Raw genomic sequence first — 26,107 nt, 5'->3', positions numbered from 1 at the left:
TTTTTGTGTAAAATTCATTCTTTACTTTTGTGATAAAATAATTTTGTATTTTATTATTCAAATAGGTGCAATATTGGTTTTAAATAAAAGTAAAGACCAAGAGCTTCAATTTGATATATTATTTATAATTTTTTGACAAAAAATGATAAAGTTATTCATTTTTTTTTAGTTCATCTTGTTAAGAAAAAATTGTTTTTCTTTTATCCTGTGTGTTTTTCTTTTACCCAGCATACAAAGGTTGAAGATTGAGACTTTTCTTGTCTTTTTTTCTATTTTGTCTTTGTATAAAAAATTGTTGGAAAAATTTTTGCTTAACCAAGGATTTAATTCTTGGACACATAACTTATATTATATGCTTACCATTTGATCCAATAATTTTTTTATAAGACAATATATAAAAAAATATTGTTTTATCCCTAGGACAGAATAATAAAAAATAATAATTTTGCGTGTTCCCAAGAATTTGAAACTAAGACTTAAAAATCTTTTAACTAAGGTTTTATCAACTAGTCCATCATGATAATTTGATATTTGACTATCAAACAATTTGACAGGTTTTGTTATATAAATTAATTATTAATCAATTAATCTATCATACATACATAAATTAAGTTAATTTATTATAATAGCCACTTCAAAAATATTAATTATTAGTTAATTAATTTTGTCATATTTGAATAAATTAATTATTAGTTGATTAATTTATTATAATAAATAATGTGATATTAGATAGCTTAAATTTGATGTCAATGATGGCAATTTGCATCAAAAAGGAATCCAGCAGATCCCAACTCAAACAAGAAAGTAAGTTCCAATTTCCTAAACAGATCAAGAATATGAAAGTAATTTCATCATTGAGTACTTTTCTAATTGGGATTATTCCAAGAAATGTGTCAAATTTGTCCAAGCTATAAGGCTTAAGGCCCATAAGATTAATAGACTTGAAGAATCAAAAAGAAGTCCGAGCTTATGGGCTGCCAAGACAACTAGCCCAAGGAAACATCAATGATGATGAGTTGTGGGCTTTCGGATTGATCCTAGAAGATAAACATGGCGTGTCCGAGACTGCGCACAGAGGGGAAGTACCCGCGGGCGAGCGACTCGAGTCACTTGACCCGCTTCCGTGCCCGCTGGCCCAACCTACGGCCTAGCAAGCTGTGAGCCCAAGAAGAACATGCGACCCATGCTGAACGTCCTTGGAAGTCGGCCGACCGAGGCCCATTGGGAAAACCCAAAGACCGACCCTCAACCTGAGGCTCGACCCAGTGGACTCGCACCTGAGGAAAAAGAAACCAGGTCGAACGCTCGACCCAGCAAGCTAGCCTAACAAGTTGGTCCAGTAGCAAGAGCGGACCCAGCTAAGAAGAAACTCGAGCGAGCCTCAAAGTCATGAGGTCTGAAGGCTGCGCGCACATGTGAGCTTCCCTAGCCTGCACGGGTGAGTTGTGTGATGTGTGTGGGAGAGGGGAAGAAGTGGCAAACTTTTTCGACTTCTTTTTCACCACATGCTCTATGTCATTTTCCATCCTAAAATCAGCGAAATTCACATGATAATTATTGCCTCATAATTTAATTATTATTATTTAAATTAAACTTATCCAATGGTTAATTATATATTATTTTAACCTTAAAGATATCATAAGCTATTATTTTATTATATTTTTAATCCTATTATTTTTTTCTATTATTTTAATGTAATTTCTTCGTGTTTTACATGAAAATCATATTGGATAAGTATTATATTATTTTAATATTATTTTATTATGCTAGTCTATCCCTTATGATTATTTAATTAATTTCTTTGCATTTAGATTAAATGGAATAAATATTTTATTATGTAATATCATATATTTAGATAGAATTTTATTTAGGGTATTATTTTATTAAATTATCACAAGAATTTGTACTCATCTAGATTACGCGAGAAAGACTATAAATTGGTTTTTGCTCATAAGTTATAAAAACACTAATTACAATCAATTTGAGAGAATTCTTGAAAGTTTAGGCTTTTCTTCTTTTAGCATTTTTGCTAATTTAGCTTCTTCAAGTTTTTCAGAAAGTAGTAGTCTTTAGAAGTTTTGTTGAGTCAAAAAGCGGAGATCAATTTATCGGTAAGTTTGTGACATTTTTCCTTTTCTTGTTTTATTTTTCTAGTTTTTGTTTTTGTAATTCTTTTAGGATTGTAGATTAAATTAGAGAGAGGGGTTTATCTAGGTGGTTAAGTTTTTTATTATTGCATACGTTGAGTAGGTTATAGGAGTTGATTCGATCATCTCATAACCTCACACATCAATAACTATTTTATATAAATTAATTATTAGCTAATTAACTTATAAAAATAGCTTATTAATAAGTTCTTTATTTTCTGTATGTGTTACAAAAAATCAATTATGAGAGTGATAAGAACTTCTGTGTCTCTTAAGACTCTTTAACAAAGAGAGAAAAAAATAACCATATAATATAATATTTAAAAAATACTCATATGGAGGAGATTGGAAGTCAAACTAAATAACTTTTAGTGAACTATATTATTAAAATCAACGTAAAGATTCAAAAAAATTGTATGAAAATGAGGTCTTTTAAAAGATGAAGAAAAGTATGATGCTCTTAAGGGAAGCTTATATATCCCAGTTATCGAGGCTTGCTTCAGTTTTGTTGGGACAAAGAACAAGCATATAAATCCACAATTAACAAATTCATTGAGGAATATGTTAATCGGAATGCTAGAAAGATAATTGGTGTTTTAATAGGAGTGTCCACACGAAAAGGATATCATAAAATTATTAGTGTCTCTTTACCTAAAATGAGCATAAATTTTATTAAGGATGACCTTAAAAATAAGCTTATAAAATCTTTTCCTAAACATATTATTAGAATAAAATAACTATTTTATGTTGTTATTTTTTTATTTTCTTTATTTTTATGAACTACTTATGAATTGTTTACTTTATTCTTGTTAATGAAATGTTATTTATGTTTTTCATATTTATTTATGTATATATATAAATATGATAGCATGATTGGCATGTATGAATTTTTATAAAACTAAAAGGTTTTAGTAACCAAAAGTAGTACCTTATATTATTAATTATACTAATAATAATCAAATATTAAAATTTTAAATGATGATTGAAAACATAATGACCTTTTGATTTTATGTTTAATATGAGATTATTGTTAGAATAATTAATATATGTTAAAGATGTATATGTTTGTTTATTAGGCATTGATAAACATGTATAATATCTATATGTCTAGAAAATTGGCATTTACATAAAAAAAATATTGTTACTGAACTCAACAAATGAGAAAAATTGAATGGCGATAATTATGAGATATGAGGTATGAAAGTCCAATATATAGTTGAAGAGTAAGAGGCTCTAGAAGCTTTAAATGAATCTATGGATGAACTTGTAAAAGGGAACACGGCCCAGCATCAGAAAGACCATACAACTTTTGAGACTTGATCCATTTTGGATTAATAATTAATTAATTATTAATTATTAATTATTAATTAATCGTGGTAACTGCCTATTAGTTATCACTTAAATTCAATAAGTAGTTAGTTACCACAATCTGACAGGAAGTTGAAAAAAAATAAAAAAACTACTCTCTCTCTCTCTCTCTCTCTCTCTAAAGTTCTTCTTTTGTGATTCCTGTGAAGAAGAAAATAATTTTCTTGATTTTTTCTTCAAAAGTTTGGGTTTTTATAATAGGCACTTATGTCGTGAATATTTTTATATAGTTTATTATTTAATAATGTGATTATATGTGTCACTACACACATTGATCTTGGAAAATTATGCTTGTTTGTGGATTATATGTTAATTCTATGAACTCCTAACAGCATATGACACCCCAAATTATGGTGAGAAAATGAGACAACATTTTGAGTTATTGGCTAATTTTCTGGCGGAAATCATATTAAACTTAAAAATTTGTATACACAAAACATTATAGAGGGTCAATGCATCAATTATCCTTACTGTTCTAGTGTAGAACTGTGTCACCATTCGATAAAACAACTCAGGAGAAAACCTTTATTATGATGTTGGTATATAAAGATAGTGTGGATATGATATGGTCTAAAGCATTAGTGTCTATGATCCAGTGAATAATTGTGTGTTATCTTGTTTTATTAAATGACTAGAGAGATAAAAAGAGATATTAGAAAATCCTGACACATCTGTGTCTTGAGATGAGAAAAAAGATGATTATACTAGTAGTACAATGGAATGTTTTAGCTTCAGCAATGCCATTAGCAATCCATATTGTTTTGGGGGATAACGACATGTTTTTCTCCCTTTACAACTCATGTGTGCAGAATAAAGGCATTTGGTTGACATTTAATAGCTTATTTCTCCCAAGAGGTTTGTGCCCCTTTGGATATCTATGAAGTTTGAAACAGGTCTCTGCAATGTGTTTAGACATGATGCAATATGAACACAAAAGCTTGTTTAGCTTTAAAACATCATTTGACATAATAACATGCCATCTTACAATGATAACAATAATGTCTCATGGTTTGAGGTAGATCTTCTTATTGTTCTATTTGAATATTTAACATCAAAGGCTGGGTTATAGTGGATGTGATATCCAAAGATATTTTCTTACATTTATCTTCTTGTTAGGTAATTGAATATATCTCATTTAGACTAAGAAAAGACTTTATTAGTGATATCTAAGCCCTAATGGGTTTATATGACTCATTTAACCCCATAAGAAACTTCATCACGCAATCCATTTATTGATACTTTATTATAGTCTTTAAACCTCCTCATATAAAGTTCAAGATCAAATAATAATTTATTAACTCATCTAAAAATGTCTTTAGTTTTGAGAGGTAAACATTTATAATGTCTTGGTCTTGCATGAGGTCTACTATAACTTGTTTTATCTCATAGATCCTGGGAGCATTTTGTTATGCATATCTTTGCTCTAACTCAATATGGAGTCAATGGGTCATATCAATGTAGAATGTACAACACTTGGTGTTAATCGATAGTACATTATATATCCATGCAACGATGATGTCGTTACACTGCAACCAATATCTTATGAGAACATTGCTCGAATCTGTCAGTTCCTTTAAATTTACATATATGAGACGTAGGTCTAGTATGACTTGCTTTATCTCATAGATCCTGGGAGCATTTTGTTATGCATGTAGCAGCCCCGGAAATTTAAAATGGAATTTATATTATAAATATCAAATGCGGAAGCGAAGTTAAAATTTGAATAACATCCCTTACACTAAAACCAAAAACGTGCTCACAAAATATAAAAGATTAAACTACCTAAAGGAGAAACTTGAAAGTAAAAACTACGAATGTGACTATGGAGTCTTTAGGCGTCCCCTTCGTCGTCCTCCTGCGGAACCGGCTCGGGAACGATGTCTTCTTGATCTGAAATGATTAAATAAGGAATGAGCTACACTAGCCCAGTAAAGACATCACGATATCTCACCGTCACGGAGGTAAAAGCGGGTAGAAAACACAAAAAGACCAATGGAGCATAATTTACAACAAATCCTTTTATTAATAATAAAACCTTTACCATTCACTTACCTCGGTGAAATTCATAGAACAATATACGAAAGCAATAACATCATCATCGTCATGAAAACATATATATGAACTGTATAACATAATACCTATCAAACTTTTCGTAATTCCATCGTTACACAACATATTTTCCTAATTCACCAGCCGACTAGTATCCATGGGGATCCATAGGGGTCCCGCTACCCGTTAACCCTTAACACTTGAAATCATATTCCATGGTTGTCCCCATACCCCGTCCGGTATGGGCGCCAAACCATAGACCTCATTACCCCGTCTGATATGAGGGTGAAACGGGCCGTCCCCATACCCCGTCCGGTATGGGCACCAAAACACATAAGATCTCCATATCCCGTCTGGTATGGGAGACCACAATCCCGGTAGGGTTCCCTACGGACCCGGTCCGTCCACCATCTCCCAGGATATCTAGTCAGGCTGAACACATTATACAATTTCCATTTACATAATCTTTCATTCTGCTTTTCCCTCAGTCAGCATTATCAATCACATACAAACAAGCAAAACGATAATTTATGCCAAACAGACAACATACAGCATCAATATCCCGGTCATTCAATCCATAATCAATAAAACAGTAAAATATGCACACGAAACTATAAAATGAAAACATCGAACCTCATGCTGCATTTAAAACTGTAAAACATGCCAAATAACAATTAACCGACAAACACACTAGACTCGGGCTCCATTAGCGACCTTAAACAATTTCACACATTCGTTGATTCATGAAATACCGTTTTATCATTTATTAAACTTTAAAACCGTGATAGGAAATAGGGTGAGGGGTCCTTACACGTTTCGGGGTCCGAACACGGCTTCACAGTGCGCCTACAGGCTGTCCCTAATTTTCCCTGAATTTTTCTAGGGGAACTGAAACGCACTACTGGTACTTGCACGTGTTCCAAAAAAAAATCCCAAATTAGGCCCAGGGCCCCTTTCGGCCAATATCGCAACTCCGGCACGGCGGCTCCGCCGTGCTCCGGCGACGGCGGTTTGCCTCGGGTTGTCCGTTTTCGGCCGTTTTCGGCCGAATTCAGCCACACTCGCATTGGTTCCTGCGATAAAACAACCCTACGGCCCTCGGGGGGCCGAACATTTATGAAAAACCGAAGCTTACCGGCGGCGGTGCTCTCGGGTGCGGCGGCTCTCCTGTGAAGTTCGTGTTTTGGTGATTCGGCTCCGATCAACCTGTAGAGAAAAGAATGGTGATCACGGTGATATAAAAATTGCATTAAACGGAGGCCGGGAAGGGCCTCATCGGAGGCAAAAATCGAGAAGGGGCGCGGCAGCGCCGCTGGCTTTCAGCCGTGTTTTTCGGCCGTTTGGCCGGGATTTTGGCTCCGATTTGGCCACTGGGGAAATCAGCGTGGAAAAACGAGTCGGGGGTATGAAATTTACCTCTATCGGCGGTCGAAAATCCCTCCGGTGCGGCGGCGGGTGGCGGCGGCCGGCTTCTGGTTCGTCTTCTCCGGCGAGGGCAGGCGGCTAGGGTTTGGGGTCTGGTGTGGGGGTCTTATTTATACCCTTTTGCCTTTTGATTTCAGCCGTCCATTTTGATTTAATCTGGGCCGTCCATTTTTTATTAAATTTGGGCCGTTCGTGCGATTAAATCTGGGCCGTCCGTGCGCGCGATTGATCTGGGTCGTCTGATCGCGCGCACGCGGATCGCCAACGTGGTCCGTCCCCGGTCGACGTGGTTTTGCCACGTGGCAGGTCCTGGTTGGCCAGGCCTGCTGACTGGGTCTGCTGACGTGGCACGCGCGTTTTTTTTTTTTTTCCTTCAATTTCTTCAATTTTTCCGGGCGCTACAATGCATATCTTTGCTCTAACTCAATTTGGAGTCGATGGGTCATATCAATGTAGAATGTACAACATTTGGTGTTAATCGATAATACATTATATGTCCCTGCAATGATGATGTCGTTACATTGCAACCAATATTCTATGAGAAGATTGCTCGAATCTGTTAGTTCTTTTAAATTTACATATATGAGACGTAGTTTGTTTTCGATTTGCAACACACATTTTATCAATTTAACCCATATGTGATAGTTGTTTACATCTAGTAACTAAATTATGGGTATCACTCTCGAGTTCTTGTTGCTTCTGATGTCGTACGAGCTACTTGCATGAGAAGAATCGAGAACATTTTCACTTAATAAGTAGGACCCTTGATAAATGAGAGAGTTCACCATATGATTTGAGTTCTTGCTTTCCATATGCTCCTTACCATGTAAAAACTTCCAATAAGTGGTAGAAGAAGGAAGATCTCCAAGAATTTGCAAAGGAAAACATATAGTAAAGGAACAAAACAATGCTAACATAAGAGAGACGATAAGTTGGAAAACCCTTATATGGTTCTTTTATTTTCTCTTTATTTCTCAATGCTTTCAATAATGAACAAATTAACTTATATACTTAGGTTAAAATGAAGTGCACATACATTGCATATACATCATATCTTATATCTCATAACCCTAGAGAATATATATATCCACATATACATATAGTAGATGTGTAGGTCTTTTACGATTCACCGCAACCTGTTCAACCTAGGGGCTCAACATGTTGGCTTGGGTAATACGTATTTTGACATTTCTTAATAAAAAAATACAAGAATAAAAAATACTCATTTGTTTCTCTTGTATTAAAAATTCTTCTAATAATCGTAATAAATAGATTTCCTTTATTTACTATGATCTCTTTTTTTTTTTTCTCTCAAAAGCCAAAATTACAACAAAAAAATAGAAACAAAATTCTCAAGCTGTTGTTGTGGAGACACAACGCAAACAGAGAGAGTGATGAAGTTTTACCTACTGTGTTCTTTTTATATGAGGGAGAGATGTTGAAATTATAGACTGAGAAAAATAGCAAATGACAATTTTTTAAGGAGATTAATTTTTGATAGACTCTTTCTATTTTAATTTTAAATAACGTGTAATTTTAAGTGTGATAATATTGAGATTAAAATTAAAATAATTAATTATTTTTTAGCTTAACAGTCATGCATTCTTTTCTTTGTATGAGGTCATAGTTTCGAGTTTATGTGTATTCTAATTTTGAAATATTATTTTTAATATTATGATTGATTTATTTATATCATTTAATTAATGAACGCATGAGTTAATTTTTTTAAAAAATAAAATAATAATATATTTCTAATATTTTAAATGGAAACATTCTCAAAAAAAAAATTTGAGACAAATATTCTCAAAACTTTGATGAACTTAGTTTATTAACTTCAACATTTTAATTATTTAACTATACAAAATTAAACAATATTTAGATATTTATAGATACACATGATAGATGTATATATATTTATAAAAACATGTTCTAATAGTATTGAAAAAAAATCACCAAAGCTCCATAAATATATATATATATATATTAGAGTGAGAAAAAGGTAAAGTGAAATAAATATAAGATACTTTTAAAAGAAATAGATGAGACAGATTTTAGATTCTAAGCGTGTAGAAGGTAGAATTAGGATTATGAATTGGAAAAGATTGAAGACAGACATAAATCATATATTAGAATGTATTTCCCAAGTAAACTGCCTTGCCGGATGTGTTAACAGGAAAGCCTGAATAGTATTTCCGTCCCTATCAAGGGATTCAAAGTATAATTGGGTTTAAGAATGAGAATTTATACTTCTCAGTTAATCTAAAAACCAGAAGGTGGACAAAGATTTATCTTCTGCCTTTTCTGCTTCCTACCATTTTCTGTCTACCATCGCAACACAAACACCCTTCTCTCTTAATATGACCCAGTTGAGTTGGACCCGAATTTTATCATCAACAAAACCAAAACAAAGAAAGATGGAAAGACGGACAGATAGATATGTCCTCAGTTCTCCTCCTCCTCCTCCAAACATATACCTTTATCTTTCCTCATTCTCTCCCTTCTTCATGGGCTTTTTCGGCTCAACCAAGTTTTCCAGAAGGAAATTTCCAGATACACAGAACCTTCTCTCTCTCTCTCTCTCCTTTTAATTCACTACCCTTTTTATTGCCTTTTGCCTCCTTCTCTGTTTGCCCTTTTCGTTTTCTTTCTCTAATATTCATTTCTTGTTTTGAATTGGGTATCGGTATTCTTTCGATGATTTTCAGAGTTGTCCAGCGAATTGGGATTTCTAGAATTCCGTTGTGAAGGCTTTTTTCTTTTTCTTTTCTAAATTCTCATCAATTTCCTTTTTTGTTGTTATTCCTTCACCTTCTCGACTCCGATTCCTTTTTGGACTTGGATTTGTCTTCCCCCCGCCCGTTATATGATGGATTGAAAAGTTTGCCTATCTTTTAAATATATTTGACCCGGCATTGTGTCATTATCATACGATTTCCAAATTCCATTATTGGGTATTCGATTTTCGGAGCAAGATGAAAAGGGTCTCCGAAAATTCTTATCAGTCGCAATTTGCCGACGAGGAAATTAGGGCTAGGATGAAACAGCAAAATTTACTACAGGAGTACCTGGAATTGCAGAAGGTCAGTCATTTATGTAGATTAATTTATTTCGTATATCCGATATTTTCTCCATTTATTATCTGTCATCCCTCAATTCTTAAAAGATCATCGATAGTCTGTCTTTTGTGAAACATTGATATTCTAGTTTTCTCGTGTGATGGCAATTACATAAGTGCTCTGTGAAGTTATTTGTATTTGGTTTCCTAAGGATTATACTCTAGTTTTCCTTGAAATTGCAATTGCAGAGCTGCTCTGTAAAGTTCCTTGTACTTGATTTTGGTTTGGATGATACTCTACTTTTGTAAAGAACTTAGGTAGATATTCTAGTTTTCCTCGAGATTTCAGTTACCTCACTGCTCATGTAAAGTCTTTATATTCAGTTTGGTTTGGATTGTATTCTGAAAAGAAATTTCATGGATGTTCTAGTTTTCCTCGACATTTCAATTACTTAGCTGCTCAGGCGAAGTTTTTCATGTTTGGTTTAGCTTGGATTATATTCTAGATTGGTGAGGAAATTACATAGATATTTTGATTTTCCTTGAGATTTCAATTACATAACTGCTCAGGAAAGTTCTTTATATTTGGTTGGGCTTGGATTATACTCTAGTTTTCCAAAGAATTTACGTAGAGATTCCAGTTTTCCTTGAGATTTCAGTTTCCAGACTGTTCTTTATGTTCAGTTTGGTTTGGATTATGTTCTAGATTGGTGAGGAAACTACATAAATGTTTGGGTTTTCCTTGAGATTTCAAATACATAACTGCTCGGTAAAGTTCTTCACTTTTGGTTGGACTTGGATTATACTCTAGTTTGCTGAAGCATTTACATGGGTATTCTAGTTTTCCTTGAGATTTCAATTACCAGACTGCTCTGTAAACTTCTTTATTTTCTGCTTGGTTTGGATTATATTCTAGATTGGTGAGGAAATTGCATAAATGTTTTGGTTTTCCTTGAGATTTCAATTACTTAACTGCTCGGTAAAGTTTTTTAATTTTCGGTAAAGTTTTTTAATTTGGTTGCGTTTGAACTATACTCTAGTTTTCCAAAGAATTTACATAGATATTCCAGTTTCCTTGAGATTTCAACTACCAGACTGTTCTTTATGTTCGGTTTGGTTTGGATTATATTCTAGATTGGTGACGAAAGTACATAGATATTCTAATTCTACTTTTCCTCGAGATTCAATTGCATAAAACTGCTCTCTTTATGTTCAGTTTGGCTTGGCTTATATTCTAGTTTTGTAAAGAACTTACATGAATATTCTAGCTTTCTCGAGATTGCAATTACAAAACTACTCATAAAGTTCCTCCACATCCTGTTTGGACTGGGAGTTGCAAAGAATTTGAATTTACATAATATTCTAGTTTCCATGAAATTTTAAAGACTTTGAATGGTTTTGCTTTCTATTGAGACGACACTAGTCCATGTATTTCTAGAGTTTTATGTTGATGATTTATGCTAATCTTAATAGGAATTCATTTCCAAGAAGAAGAAACTGCAGAGAATGCAACAGAAGAAACATATTCTATTGGCTGAAGTCCAGTATGTTATCTTCTTTTTCTTTACTCTGTATTTGTTGGCTTAACTATTCATCATGCCTAAAGTTAAAACTAGTACTTGACTTTTTGGGCTTAATTCCAGGTTTTTGAGAAGAAGATATAAATATTTAATGAGAACTAAGTCCCAGAGAAAGCTTGAAGCAGAGCAAGATCACATTGAGCTGCAAAATTCTTATGTGTCGAGCAGATGTGCACCAGTTAGGAGTAATGTTGTTAGTGAGGTTTTGAAGAAATCCCATCCGGATATAAACCCACCTTTGGTAATTGAATTAAGTTGTTTAAGATTCATAGATCATTTTTTAACTATTGGCTTTTGATAGTTTACACCTTTTTGAATTTCAATTGACAAATTATTCTGATATATAGCAGGGAGGAAAAGAAGAGGACTCCGGAAGAAGAGGTAAGGTCATTAGGGAGCCAGCAAAAAGGAGAAAGCAAACTAATGGCTTGCTCAATGGTAAAAAGGTAGCAACTAAGAAGATTTCATGGCAAGATCAGATGGCTATGGAAATCTAAAATTTCACAGTTATGGTTTGCAAGGAGGGGTGATTTTTTCAGGGGTTGGTACAGATTTTTATACAAGAATGATGGTGGATTTTTTTTTTTCAAAAGAAATTTGTTGTGTAAACCGGGGAAAGGAATTTTTTATGGTTCAATATATATGAAAGTAGAATAGAATTTTTAAGCAATCTTCATTTCCATTCTATTATTATTGTTATTATTAAAAATTATGATACCAAAAATTATGAAATAGAAAATAACTTGGGAAGGATACTCCAAGAATTTACAAATATCAGCACGTTAGAATTTGAAATTTAAATTGTTGAATTTACCATGAAGTATAAGTATAAACTAAAAATGCTTCCAAAAAAAAAAAAATTACCTTCCCACCATTAAAGACCAAAGTCCAGGTGTAAGGATTCAAAAGATTTAAATTTGAAAAACTAACAGCACTTGGGAATACGCTTAGCTGCTAGATACTGCTGCGAGCTGCTAGTAGCTCTTTCAAGTCAAAAAGAAATCTGTACATGTTATTATTGAAGTTCGTAATATTTTGATATGTAAATCATTCTTTTGCGTGCAAAACCATCTACAAATAGAACAAATATGTCCTAAATTCTTCTTTCCAACCACACAAAGTGCTAGTTTGTTTATATTCCCTCTGGCTTTGCTTCAGTTTCGGTAGATTGCGGCTGCGAGGATAGTTCATCAGGAGAGATTGGTTTCTTGAACTGCACCAAGATCATAGTCATGTTGTCGCAGCCTTCACCCCCAGCTGTAGAAGGTGCCAAACACCTGTCAAGGACTCTCTCACACACAGCAGAAAGCTTGCTTTCCTGACATTGTTGCAACAGCACAAGAGGGCAAGGCAAATGCATCAGGTTAACATAATAAACAAGCTGGCAAATAAAAGGAAAAAAATCAACAACTTTTTCTAGGGGAAGAGCTCATGCACATACTGATTGCAGTTGTTCATTAACAAAATCCACGAGTTGTTGGCTTGACATGCAATCCCTGAAAATTATTAACAAAACAGCCAATCATCCTTATTTTCCTGAAAATGGTAATGACATTACAATTGCTCTAAAGTGCACAACCAACTTAATCAACTTGGAAAATAAAGCTTAATTAACATGACATGTGCAGAGTAATGAGGGAAAAGGCATTAGACGCATACCAGATACCATCGCAAGCTAGAACAATAAATTCATCATCATCACAGAGCTCAACCTGATTCAGAAAACAATGAAAACTTGGATGAGGAAAGAAAATAACTTCAATTTGAAAACCAATTTGACAAGTTTGAGGCCTTAAAAATCTACAACTCAAAGCCAATAGCTTAGAAAAAATAAGCTATAGGTATAGGGGCAAGATAACAGTATTTTGAAACTGCAGTTGACCCTTACAGTGTTAATATCTGGATTTGCAGTTACAATCTGTTTTTCAGGCGGCAAAAACTTGTTCTGCTTGAATTCCATGTCACCTGCATCAGACAAAAAACATTATTTGATAGAGTACTTGTCACTTGGCGGTGGAAACTCGCAACACTCCATCATTTTGTGCAGATTATGGGTGAAATCAAATTACATTTTCACTCGGGAAATAAAGCAATCATGTATAAGTGCAGGCTATGGCCCCTGATCAAATTCAACGAGCAGGCAAAGAACTGGGATCTAAAGCTTGCAACACAATTAACTGGTATATTAAACGAACAAGGCATGAAAAAGTACCTATAGCTCTTGCTAGATTCAGGCTGCCATTGACTCGTCCTGCATGAATGAAACCACCAGCTTTTAGAATTCTCTCTTTCTCAGCCTCAAGATCAGGTTTGTGATCCCTAGAAAGATTGTACGCCTGCATTAAAAGATTGTACACATGCATTAACTATGCCATCCAAGAAACCAAGAAAACAATTCTCATTCAGAAAATAAGTACCAATACTTATGCCGCTCAATCAAAACAAAGGCACTTTCTGTGGAAGGTCCTGAAAACACAATAATTCCCATTAAGAACATTACCTGACCCTTCCTAGATATCACACAGCGAGAGTCACCAGCATTCGCAACAATAAGTTGGTTGTTTCTAATGACTGCAACACAGGCTGTGCTCCCAGAAGTTGGTCCAGAAAAATCAGAGTGAGGGCCCTGAATCCAAATTCAAAAAGAAAGATATTAAGTTTGTACTCAACCACAGCAGACTTGGATAACTTTTTTGAGTTGTAAAGGCTTCCAAGTGCAGAACATCAAAATAATTGATGGTAGTAGTTTCAAAGAAGAAGAAGAAAAAATTTGTATAAGCAGAGGAAATAATGAAACACAATAACATCCTTACACCTCATTACTTTTCCATGAACCATTTTAGGCTATTTTTGAAACAAATCCAAAGTGAATTGTATTAAGATTACAAAAAGATTGATCTCATATGCAATTCTATGTGGAATTGGATCATGTGTTCCAAATTCCATCATAATACCATAAGAGTCAATTTTATTATTTCACTAAAAAATTTCATCTAAAATTTTCATCATATTGTAGATGAAACTAAGTCTATATTTGCAAATAAATCCCGTTAATTTTTGAAAATTTCCAAAGCATACCCTTTGATTCCAGTTTGAACACAAACAGGAAATCAAGTAAATGACTAGAGGATATCCTTTGAGCTTCCTGTCAACAATTAATTTTCCCAGTCTAAGCAACTCCACTTTTTTCTCTTTTGAGAAAAGTAAGCAACTTAACTTTAGTGCAGCAAAAATTTCAGACCAAGAAAGAAAACGTTGATATAGCAGTTAACCTCTATAGGCAATTACTTAACTATATTCCTCTTGTTTGCACAAATACCTCCTCAAAGGCCCAATCATCAGGTTGGTCATTACCATCACTGCTCCTTGGCGACCAAATCAACCCTTCTATCATGCTAGAGAACTTATTTATTTTATCACCTAAGACAGCTAACTCTCTCCATCCTCTCTGTCCCCGCATCATCTCATCCATTCTACAGAAGCAAGATAACTCCAGTTATGAAATAGGAAACGGGAAAATGACAAAATCAATAGGTAATGGTTATATGCAGGATCAGTGCAGATTACCCATGCATAATCCATGATATAAAAGAAGTGGAAATGGGGATAAGTTTGAATTAATTAGTAAACCTGAAAAATGCTTTCTGAACAGAGGTTCCTATATCTCCAGCTGCATAGGCTTCATGCTTAAGAACCTGCTGGTGAAGAAACTTGGCACAGAACTTTGCAACCACCTTACCTGCAATCACGTGAACTTAGGGTAGCAGAAGAAAGCATGTAATATGTGATTACGAGTCTGACATGAATATAAAATCTTTTGAATCTGTGTCAGAAAATCAAGGAGCCATTTAGTAGCTTTCAAGTATAATGAAATGAAGGGGTGATTACAATCCCTAGAACAGTTTTATGCACCAAGCCTGGTGATCACAATTGTGAATTTTGACGTGCATCTGTCCACAAAAACCATGGCTCCTTTTCCAGTAACTTCATGAAAACATTCAGAATTTTATGGAAAAGAAAGGTAAAAACTCATTGTCAAGAAGTATCTAGAGATTTAACTGAGATTTGAAAAAAATGCAATTCCCATCATAGACACGCAACAGAAAAACAAGTTTGTTTCTGATAGAACAACATATTTTAGCTTCTCCAATCTTTTCAAAAGTATTAAGTGCCCATGGGCTCGTCTAACTCGTTTTGGTTGGGATCAAGAATAAGCGGTTCTGAGTTAAACCTTATGGCAGAGTACATTGATTATGAGAAAGTAGGCACTTAAACATTTTAAGTTCAAATGGTATGGACAAGATAAAACCAAGTTAACAACTAAGGAAAAGAAAAGTGCATGCAAATACCTGAACCATTCAATTCTTACCTCCATGGCCATCATAGACACCAAAGAATGAAGTGCAGGCATCCAGATCAGGATATGCGGCATGCTAGTAAAACATCGGAAAGATAATTAATCAGAAACGAAGAAAATAAAGAAATCCAATTATATAAGAATGCATGTGATCTACATAAGTTCCTGAAGTCAAAAGGAAAATAACTAAGATACCATCTGCAGTATAATCTCAAACAAAATAATAAGAAAAGCACAGACCTCAAAGTTTCTGAATGCTTGTTAAAAGGACTGACACGTAGTGAGAAGGAAAAGAAAATGAGTGGTAGGGAACCAAAAAATTTCGGTTGATTAAAGGCTAAGACTTTGTGAAACTGCTGCGCTGTACTTAGCAGTAAAATATCAATTTGACTTAATTTATCATAACATTTAACATATTCCCATAATCCCCCTCCCAACCCCAATAAGAGATCTCCTTAATAAACAGAGGTCTACTGTTATTTCCATCAGGTTACAGGGGGACTCCGTTCAAAATCAGAAGAACAAGGATTTCAATGAACTCTCTGATTAGTTGTGAATGGGGAAAAGCCTTTTAATAGGTTACGTTACAGTAATTTCATTACTAAGACAGAAGGATAAAACTTTCTAAGCCGGGATAATTAGCCACCAATTATTCTTGATTAAGAGGTAAGAGGAAGTCAATGTTCAAGATATTTAGAAATTTCACTCACAGCATCTTCCATGGTTGCACGCCATCCTTGCATGGATGATAAACCATATCTGAGCCTGTTGTTTCCCCCATCTTCGGAGAACTTATCGGTCTTGGGAGTGCTGAGATATATACCCATCTTATCTGAAAATAAACTCGGTAATATTAGCCTTTTTTAATCACTAAATCGTATATCAAACTTTATCTGCAAGACTGCAACTAAGCTTGATAACGTAAGCTGTTTTATCATATTATAGAAAAGGTCTTAACAGAGACCAACCAAGTCAACAGAGCCTAACATAAGTATCAGTAGACAAGCTTTTTGAGATCAAAAGCAATCAAAACTCAGCTGGTTGCTTAGATTCTTTACATTCTTCTGTTTTATTTTCCATCTCGGCAGAGTTATCTTTAAATTTCTGAGATTAAAATAAAAGAACATGAACTTTAAACTCACTGCCGATCTAAGTCTTTAAACTCACTGCTCAACAGATCAAAAGAAAGATTCTTCATTAAAAGAATAGCAAGCACACGGATCAACAGTTGTACACGCAATGAAATGAAATAATGCGCAAGAAAAAATTACTATTTCTTGAGGTCCAAAAAAGGAAAGGACAAAAGTTGGATTCAAATATGAGAAAGAAAACCAAGATTCACACAAATCATAAAATAAAACAGACCCAGAAGCTGGAAGTAAAGATACTAAGGAAATCAAGAGAGAAGCGGTAAAAGTTAGGATGAAGGAGAAAGATCTTACTTGCCCAAGTAGGGCGTCCGTAGAGAGGCCAATGACAGAGCCAAAGTGGAGAAAGAGCTAAGGTTCCGAAAGCAGGGAAGAGAGGCAGAAGAATTTTCTGGGAATCTGAGTGGGAAAAGGAAACCAAAGAGAAGGCAATTTAAGAAAAAAGGACAGATGAAGAAGAAATAATGATAGAGAGAGAGAGAGAGAGAGAAGATTTAAGACTTTCGATTGTTTATTTTGAGATGGATTATTATTCCCTTCCCTGGGTACGATAATCAGGTGAATTTCAGGCTATTGTTGCTGTTGGGTTAGTGGACTCACCTTTTTAAGGGGGACTCACTCTCTCTCTCTCTCTCTACTTAACCACCCTTCTGTTTCGCCCTTTTTAAAAAAAAAAAAAAAAAAAAAAATTGAATCTCATAAATATATTGTTAGTTAATGATGATCACTTTCAACTAATTCATAATATTTGATTATGGATGATATGTTTGTTTAATTAGAGTAATTATAATATGTTAATACAATTAATTAAATAATAATGAGAGAAAATAAAATGAAATTAGGAATTTAATGCAGTTTGATTTTCTTTTACAATGTTTGGCTGCTATCTTAAAATGAAAACATTTTTTTTACTGCAGTAATTGGGTTAAAATACCATTATATATTCAACCAAGTTAAAGGTTGTTTGAATATAATATTAAACAGGGCATACATGCTTCTTTTATTCGCCATTAATAATTAATTAATTACTAAAATTGTGCAATTTAATAAGATAGATGAGGATCAGTGTATACATATATATATACAGAAAAATATTTGAATTTAAGTAATCAAATTTCATTAATGAAAATATCATATCGTTTCAATTTTTTTTTTTTTTTTTTTTTTTACGATTGCGGAAAAATAAATTTGAACCACAAAGTATTAAATTGTTAAAGAAAAATCATAAAATTTTAAATTAGAAAACAATCAAACTTATAAAAATCTGGGGACCAGAATGTGACAATCAACAATTAAAACTTGTGGAATTTTATTATTATTATTGTGGTTGATATTTATAGTCCAATAATTGGTTGGAATAATGCGGAAGATATTTTTTTCACTTAGCACCCCCCCACTGATTGCTCCCTACAAAACAAATCTTTGACTGTGGAGATGTTGGAATATTTTACTCCTACTTTATTTATTTATTTTTATTTTTTTGTAAAAAAAAAAAGACACACCAAACTTTCAAGGTAATTTTTACAATATGTGTATTGTAAGTAGTAAAAATTTTTAAGTGAATTACTAAGCTGGAGAAAATTGGGAATAACAAAGTTTAAATAGAGTTTTATTTTAATTGTAAGAACTATTTTCTATCTTTTTTTTTTTTTTTTTTTGTGTTACAAATAGATTTTTACTGAGCTAAAAACAATAAATCAGAGTTTTTATCGTAATTAAAATAATAGTTTCTATGAGTAAAAATGTTGGAATTCAAAGCATCTCTATGTTCTTTGAGTTTTAGGCTAACTTTTAATAAGAGATTTTAAGATAAAATCTTAATCTTTTACTGCAGTAACACTCTTATATTAAAATTATAGATTGATTCACTAACTACTATCCTGATATTAAGACTCTATTTATTTGTGAATTGACTGCAATTAAAAATTACCATAGAGAGAATCTTAATAACCTAATTTAGGGGTAATAAAAGAAAAAAAAAGAAAGAAAGAAAGAAAATCAAATTAGTTTCAGCTAGATATCTCTAAGATTGCTACTTATTACTACGTCAGATGGTAAATGAGAACACATGTTTATGTGTGTATGTATAAAAGAAAATGATATATTTGTACATCTCTTATGGACAACATACCTAACTTTCCTTTTTAAGTTACGCACTCATTTATGGTTTAAGTTTACTTACTACACGAGCTGCATACATTGCATCGGAATCAGGATGTAACAAATCTTTCAACTTTCTGCACGGATCTAATTTTAAGAAATTAATTAGTGCAGCATGTGGGGGGAGAAGAATTAGGGTAGCCTTCAGAAATCAGATACTGACAACTAGCACCAAGATTATCTTCCCTTTCTTTATTCCTTCATATTTTCTATTTCTGATTTTTCAGTATCCCCCCCCCCCAGGATTTGATTTTAAAGCTTGGAAATGGAGAAATTTAATTAGTACGTCTTTAAAGTACACTGATAATACTCATTATTACCATATTTAGAGGGGTATTTAATTCTTAGCATAATTTCTTATTTCTTCCTATAAAAGTTTTTTAAAAAATATGTTCCCTACAAAACTTGTTATTTTGAAAGCGACGTTGGGGATAAAATTAAGTTCCCTACAGACAGGAAGATAAAGGCTCTAATTTATACATCAAAACCTCTTTTAATTTAATTTTCACCTCTTAAAATTCTTCCAGCTACCATTTATAGAGTGTTTGTGGAGCAATACAATATGTAAAAAAGACAAGTTACGAAATATTCTAAAATATTTTTATTAATAATTGTTTTTGGAGTCTTAGCTTGGGAAGACTGGAAAAAAATGCTTCCTTTAGTTAGTAACTACTCCAAATATTCTCCCTTACGTATGGTGGTGAGTACAAAATCAGGCTTACTAATTGTAATCCAAGGAACAAACCCGAAGAGCAATATTGTGGAGCCACTTGATCAAAGTATCAACTCCTCTCCATACTCAAAAGAAAGGATCTCCTTAGAGACATCCAACAACTTCTCAACTTCGAGCGGCAAGTGCAAAGTATGCTGGCTATGGGAGTGATCAAGCCTAACATCAGCCCGTTTTCATCACTGGTTTTGCTTGTCAAGAAAAAATATGAGACTTGGAGATTTTGCACCGACTACTGGGCCTCAAATACAGTCATCGTCAAGGATCGTTTTTCAATTCCAATGGTCGACGACATAATGGACGAGTTGTACGGTGCTACATTCTTCATTAAACTTAATTTAACATCCGGTTATCACCAAATAAGGGTCCATTCCATAGATACTCCAAAGACAACATTTAGAACTCACAACGGGCATTACGAATACCTCATAATGCCTTTCAGCCTTTGAAACGCTCCATACACCTTTCAGGCCATTATGAATATCATCTTCTGGCCACACTTGAGGAAATTCATCTTGGTTTTCTTTGATGATATTCTGGTGTATAGCCCTAATCGAGCTGCACATTTAGACCATCTGCGCCGAACCTTCGACATATTATGATAGCATAAGTTTTATGTCAAGCGAAAAAAGTGTGTTTTTGGGCAGCAAGAATTGGAATATTTAGGGCATATTATCACGCCACAAGGGATCAAGGTGGATCAAAAGAAAATTCAAGCTATGGTAGACTGGCTCAGACCAACACCTATTACTGAATTACGAGGATTCCTCGAGTTCACTGGATACTACTGGAAGTTTGTACTCAATTATGGAACATTGGCTAGACCCTTTTACTCAACTACTAAAAAAAGAATAGTTCAAATGGACAGATGAAGCAGAAAACGCATTCACATGCCTTAAGCAGGCCATGACCTCTACCCTAACTTTAGCTCTCCTAAACTTTAATGAGCCTTTCACCATAGAAACAGATGCCTCAGAGGAAGGGATTGGGGTCATCCTCGCCCAGTAAGGGAAGCCCATCGCCTATATGAGCCGAGCCTTAGGAGTCATTAAACAAGCTTGGTCAACTTATGCTAAGGAGATGTTAGCCATAGTGGTCGCCATTCAAACTTGGAGACCATATCTATTGGGTCACAAATTCATCATTCAAACATATCACCAAAGTTTAAAACACCTACCGAATCCGTGTGTCACCACACCAGAGCAACAAAAACGGATATCCTTAGATACGATTATGAAATCACCTATAAACCAGGAAATAACAACAAAGCAGCGGATGCCCTGTCCAGGCAACACAAAGGGCCCTCCTTAGATGCTCTGTTTGCATGTGAAAAATCATATTTGGAATGATATCAAAGACACATCCGAGAACCACCCCTACATAAAGAGAATAGGTAAGTTGGTAGAAGAGAACCCGGTAGACCATATCAGTGGAGGAATAGGCTCTTACACTACGAAAACCATGTCATCATTCCCCCAGAATCTAAAGTCATCCAACAATTACTACAAGCATTTCATGATTCTCAATTGGGAGGGCATTCCGAAGTCCTAAGAACATACAAATGCTTGGCTCAACAATTCTACTAGCTAGCTATGAGACAGGTAGTACAACAATACATGGCAGCGTGTGAGGTCTACCAAAGAGCCAAAGCTGAGACCTCGGCCCCAACCGAGTTGCTTCAACTGCTGCCTATACCATGTCAAGTTTGGGATGACATCTCTATGAATTTCATTGAAAGGTTACCAAGCTCCCAAGGGAAAGATACAGTTCTAGTAGTTGTAGACAGATTGAGTAAATCAACACACTTCCTAGCTTTGACACATCCTTACACTGCCAAAACCGTTGCCGACAGGTTCGTAGAAGGCATAGTCAAGCTCCATGGGATGCTAAGAACAATTGTAAGCGACCGAGATCCCATCTTTATCAGTAATTTTTGGAACAAATTCTTCAAGATGTCAAGCACACAATTGAAAATGAGTTCAACGTACTACCCTCAAACGGATGGGCAAATGAAAGTTGTAAATCGATGTCTTGAGTAGTACCTGAGATGCTTAGCTCACAAGCAGCCACGCAAGTGGTGTTCACTCCTTCCATGGGCAGAATTTTCGTATAATACCACACATCATTCATCCATTGGGATGACACCGTTCTAAACCCTTTATGGATGACCTCCTCTCAGCATTTCGTTCTACCAAAAGGGCATGACAGTAGTGGATGACATTGACCAGCATTTGACAAAACGGAATGAACTCCTCCAGCAGCTCAAAGCTAACCTACATGCAATCGATAACCGTATGCAACAAATCACAAACACCAAGAGACGCCATCTTGAGTTTTAAGAAAGAGATTGGGTCTTTTTGCGTCTCCAACCATACCGCCAGCAAATGATTTTTAAGAGGGCCCTACAGAAGTTGGCATGCCAGTATTACGGACCCTATCAGATTACTCAACGCATCAGCTCGGTAGCAGACAAACTTAAACTTCCGGAAGGGCCCCGCATCCACCCCGTTTTTCACATCTCATTGCTTAAACCAAAGGTTAGAGATTTCCCCCTACCAGTTCAGGATCTGCCAACGACTACAAAAGACAAAAATATCATCCTTCAACTGGAAACCATACTAGACACACGCTGTGTAAAAAGAGGATCTAAACTGGTTGAAGAAAGCTTAGTAAAATGGAAAAAATTGCTAGCAGAAGAGGCCACTTAGCATATCACACAGAACCTGATGGAACAGTTTGCTTCATTGAACCTTGAGGACAAAGTTCTTACCCAAGGAAGGGGCAATTATAAGCCCCAGAGATTGCTGAGATAGTCTCACCAAAACTCGAAATAAATGGATTAAATTATCCACGTGTTTCACCAAATCAGCATAAACAAGCAAAAGGAAGGAGTCAGCATAGCAGAAACAATTAACCAGAAAATCTAGAGAAAAATCTGCTTAGTTAGTATTTTAGTCGTTGCTTAATTTTTGCGATTTTTTATTTTATTTTGCTTCAACGTGTAATATAGATATAGGATTTCAGTTAGCTTTTCATGTATTTAAGGGCAATTGCAGATGAACAAAAGACAAGTCTTTTTATCCCCAAGAAAAATCCCACAAGTGTTATTTCTTACTTCAATTTGAAATAACTATCTCTCTCTCTATCTCTCTCTCTCTCTCTCTCTCTCTCTTTTTCTCTCTTTCTCTCTCTCTCTCTCTATTGCAATTGTGACTCTCTCTGATTGGAACCTATCAGTTACCACCATCAAGTTCCAGTACATAAAGTGCAAAAAGGGATAAGAAGGTGACCAACTAAGGTCCATTACATTTTCAAATTCTAAAGATTTCTTGTTAATAAGGCCAAAGGTCTCTGGCTCATAGATTGAGGTCATGTTTTTTTTGGTTTTTGTAGAATACTTGTTGATGGAAATCAAGACGTGAAGCATAATGAAGCACGTGTGCAAGGAGATGAACATAGTCCGAACACTAGGGTGAACACAAGTCATAGTGAGAACACAACTCAAAATGCACATAGGCCGCATGGGACGAACATCATTATGCCAACTGAGTCACTCACTAGATCATGAGTCAAAAAACTCAAGCTAGTCTTTCAAGTTTATATTCAAGGATGGATCAGTGAAGAAGGAAGCCATGGTCCAAATTTGGAGAACCACGAAAGAGGTGGACCAAATTTACTAAATACATGGAAAAGCAGCCCATTAAGTTATTGGGCCAAATTTCCGAGCTCAAACTCATGCAAAATAAAGCCCAATTAATTAATTAAGTTATTTTTTTCCTATGTCTAATGTGGGATCTTAAGCCACATAGGATTATATAGGAGTTATTAGGCTAGGTGGAAGTTGGTTTTCATGCAAGATTCATTAATCTACATGGATTAATTATTCATTTTCCTATTATGATTGAATTTTAACATTACATTAGATCTTATCCTTAGGATTAGATTAGATTTAAGGATTAGGATTATTTCCTATTTCTTTTAAGGATTGAGATTAGTGTCGCATTCCCTATATAAGACTCTCTTATGTGTATTTTTCTTCATTATGCTATTAAAAAATTATTTCCATCAAATGCTATCTTTTGCAATTTGTAAGGTTATTCAATCTTCTTATTGTATTAAGAATTGGTTTCATCTTATTAAGGTTTTCTGGAGGGATTTTAATCAAAAAAAATTTTCTTTCATCTCAATTGCCTTAATGTCATTTGCAAGTTAATTGTGGGTTAAGTATAAATGATTTATTTAGATTTAAGTTTTAATACTAATTGTGTATATGTAGATTCGGATTGCATGTTAATCTTGGGTTCCGCATCACTTGTTCTCTTTTTTACCACCTCATCTAATGAAAAAATAAATCATGAACAAATGATCAAGAGAGAATGAGGAAAAAGCAGAAAGCAACTCGCGTAATTGCATAGGTAAAATACTTGAAAACAGATAAAGACACACCTTCAAGAGTCCCAGTTCTTAGAATCGCAACTCTGTCAGCACTTCCCCTAAAATCTCTCATAATTTTCCTCTTCTAATATTAAAGATATTTACCACGATTATCCACACCATCTAATGGAAAAATAAATCATGAACCAACGATCAGGAGACCGTGGGGAAAAAGCATAAAGCGATTTGTGTAATTGAAGAGGTAAACTACCTGAAAACAGGTAAAGATACACCTACAAGACTCTCAGTTCTTAGGATCGCAACTTTGTCAGCACTTCCCCTAAGATCTCTCATAACCTTTCCTCTTCTAACATTAAAGATATTTATCATAATTTTCTGAAAATTAAGCACAACAACTTACATAAATACTCATATGAGATTAAGAAGAAAAACAGCTCATATTTGCATCTCAAGGATTACTCGGCTCACGAATGAGGTATATCATCAAGTGTTTCTAATTGGAGAAAAGTTAGTTATTTGTATTTATTAATTCCATGACAAACGAAATAGGAGAAATTAAGTCAATTTGCCGACTTAGAAATTTGGAAATAAACATCTAGACATTGTGGATGATGAAAAGCTTAGTTTCCCTTGGATTGCAGAAATTGGGTGTCACATTATTCGAAAAGCTAATAATTCCTGTTTCGACTTCCATGGAAACAACAGAGAACTAGGTATTGTTTCTGTCAGAAGTGCCGCAACAAAGGCATGGCCAACAGAAGTATAAATAAAAATCACCACAAAAAAAGAAAAAGAAAAACACATACATAAACTTCAGAGCCACATTAAAACATTTAAGCTTTCATTTTCAATCGAAAATAATGACAAAAAAACTAAACATCAAAGAGACAGCAATGGGGACGCTGTATTGTTTCCCTAATCTTATCTTCAGCTTCATTGAGCAATTATTTTAGGCAAAGATACTTAAAAATACCCCATTTTTCTCGCTTTGTTTTTTCCTATTGGCAACCACACAGACTAAGAATCATCAGTTCCCCCTTTTGTTATTTCCTGTTGTTACCTACTAATTTACCATTCCCTAATCTATAACAGAACCGACATACAAAATCCAAACGGAAAAAAAAAAATCAACTAAAGAATCATAACTATAAGCAACTAGCAAAGAGAGCTTAGGGGCATCGGATCCATCTCCAACTTTTTCCAGGTAACCAAACTGAACAATGATAATTTACCTAATGATGCCGAAATCGTAATGCACGTGGGATACATCGATTCCCAGCCATGGCGCTGCCACCTATATCTCATTCATCAACATCACGTCCGCCATGTTTTCAACTCTCTCTTTCAGATTCTCTGTGTCCGTATATATGTGTATATATATAGATACAGAGAGAGAAAGAGAGGGAGAGAAACCAACAAAACTTACAGAGAGAAAGCCGGAGGATAATGAAAACAGTTGAAGCTTCAGGAAGCTGGATTTAGAGCGGGAAGAGCGAGCACAGAGCGCTTGTGCTTGGAAGAACCTGTTTCTTTTTATTTTAAAAACAGCGAAAAAGAAAATTAGGACAGTAAAAATATTCTTTTAAGTTACAAAAAAATATGAAATACATAAATAATTTTTTTATATTATCATATTTGCTAAACAAAAATTCTGTGATTTAAAATAATACAAATCATTATAATATTTTTAATT

General features: G+C 34.4%; 2 protein-coding genes and 1 long non-coding RNA gene across 5 annotated transcripts; 1 reads left to right on the top strand and 2 right to left on the bottom strand.

The window, feature by feature from the left end:
• Positions 1-9,137: 9,137 nt before the first annotated feature.
• On the top strand, positions 9,138-12,294 carry LOC110808251 (uncharacterized). 2 transcript variants are annotated; one of them, XM_022033686.2, is made up of 4 exons: positions 9,138-10,069; positions 11,518-11,588; positions 11,688-11,865; positions 11,975-12,294. In XM_022033686.2, exons 1-4 carry the CDS (start codon positions 9,962-9,964, stop codon positions 12,119-12,121), a joined length of 504 nt encoding a protein of 167 aa, XP_021889378.1. In that variant the 5' UTR covers positions 9,138-9,961; the 3' UTR covers positions 12,122-12,294. The 2 variants fall into 2 exon arrangements, with proteins under 2 accessions (XP_021889378.1, XP_021889376.1); XM_022033684.2 differs by having other exon boundaries at positions 9,139-10,069; positions 11,972-12,294.
• Positions 12,295-12,608: 314 nt separating this feature from the next.
• On the bottom strand, positions 12,609-17,681 carry LOC110808248 (Protein phosphatase 2C family protein). 2 transcript variants are annotated; one of them, XM_022033678.2, is made up of 12 exons: positions 17,424-17,681; positions 16,950-17,085; positions 16,692-16,813; positions 15,994-16,057; positions 15,255-15,363; positions 14,944-15,097; positions 14,125-14,250; positions 13,837-13,960; positions 13,513-13,589; positions 13,284-13,336; positions 13,066-13,120; positions 12,609-12,942 (listed from the first exon to the last, which is right to left on the bottom strand). In XM_022033678.2, exons 3-12 carry the CDS (start codon positions 16,806-16,808, stop codon positions 12,757-12,759), a joined length of 1,065 nt encoding a protein of 354 aa, XP_021889370.1. In that variant the 5' UTR covers positions 16,809-16,813; positions 16,950-17,085; positions 17,424-17,681; the 3' UTR covers positions 12,609-12,756. The 2 variants fall into 2 exon arrangements, with proteins under 2 accessions (XP_021889370.1, XP_021889369.1); XM_022033677.2 differs by lacking the exon at positions 16,950-17,085 and having other exon boundaries at positions 17,424-17,679.
• A 2,186-nt stretch (positions 17,682-19,867) lies between these two features.
• LOC110808239 (uncharacterized) lies at positions 19,868-26,080 on the bottom strand. Its single transcript, XR_015813461.1, has 3 exons — positions 25,647-26,080; positions 24,665-24,789; positions 19,868-24,576 (listed from the first exon to the last, which is right to left on the bottom strand). It is a non-coding gene; the product is annotated as an uncharacterized LOC110808239 (long non-coding RNA).
• Positions 26,081-26,107: the final 27 nt, after the last annotated feature.

The sequence above is a fragment of the Carica papaya genome, chromosome 7 (assembly GCF_054855325.1).
Source record: "Carica papaya isolate Zhongbai chromosome 7, ASM5485532v1, whole genome shotgun sequence".
Taxonomy (NCBI): Eukaryota; Viridiplantae; Streptophyta; class Magnoliopsida; order Brassicales; family Caricaceae; genus Carica; species Carica papaya.
Note: the sequence above shows the minus strand (reverse complement) of the source record. Positions and strands in the feature narration are given on the sequence as shown.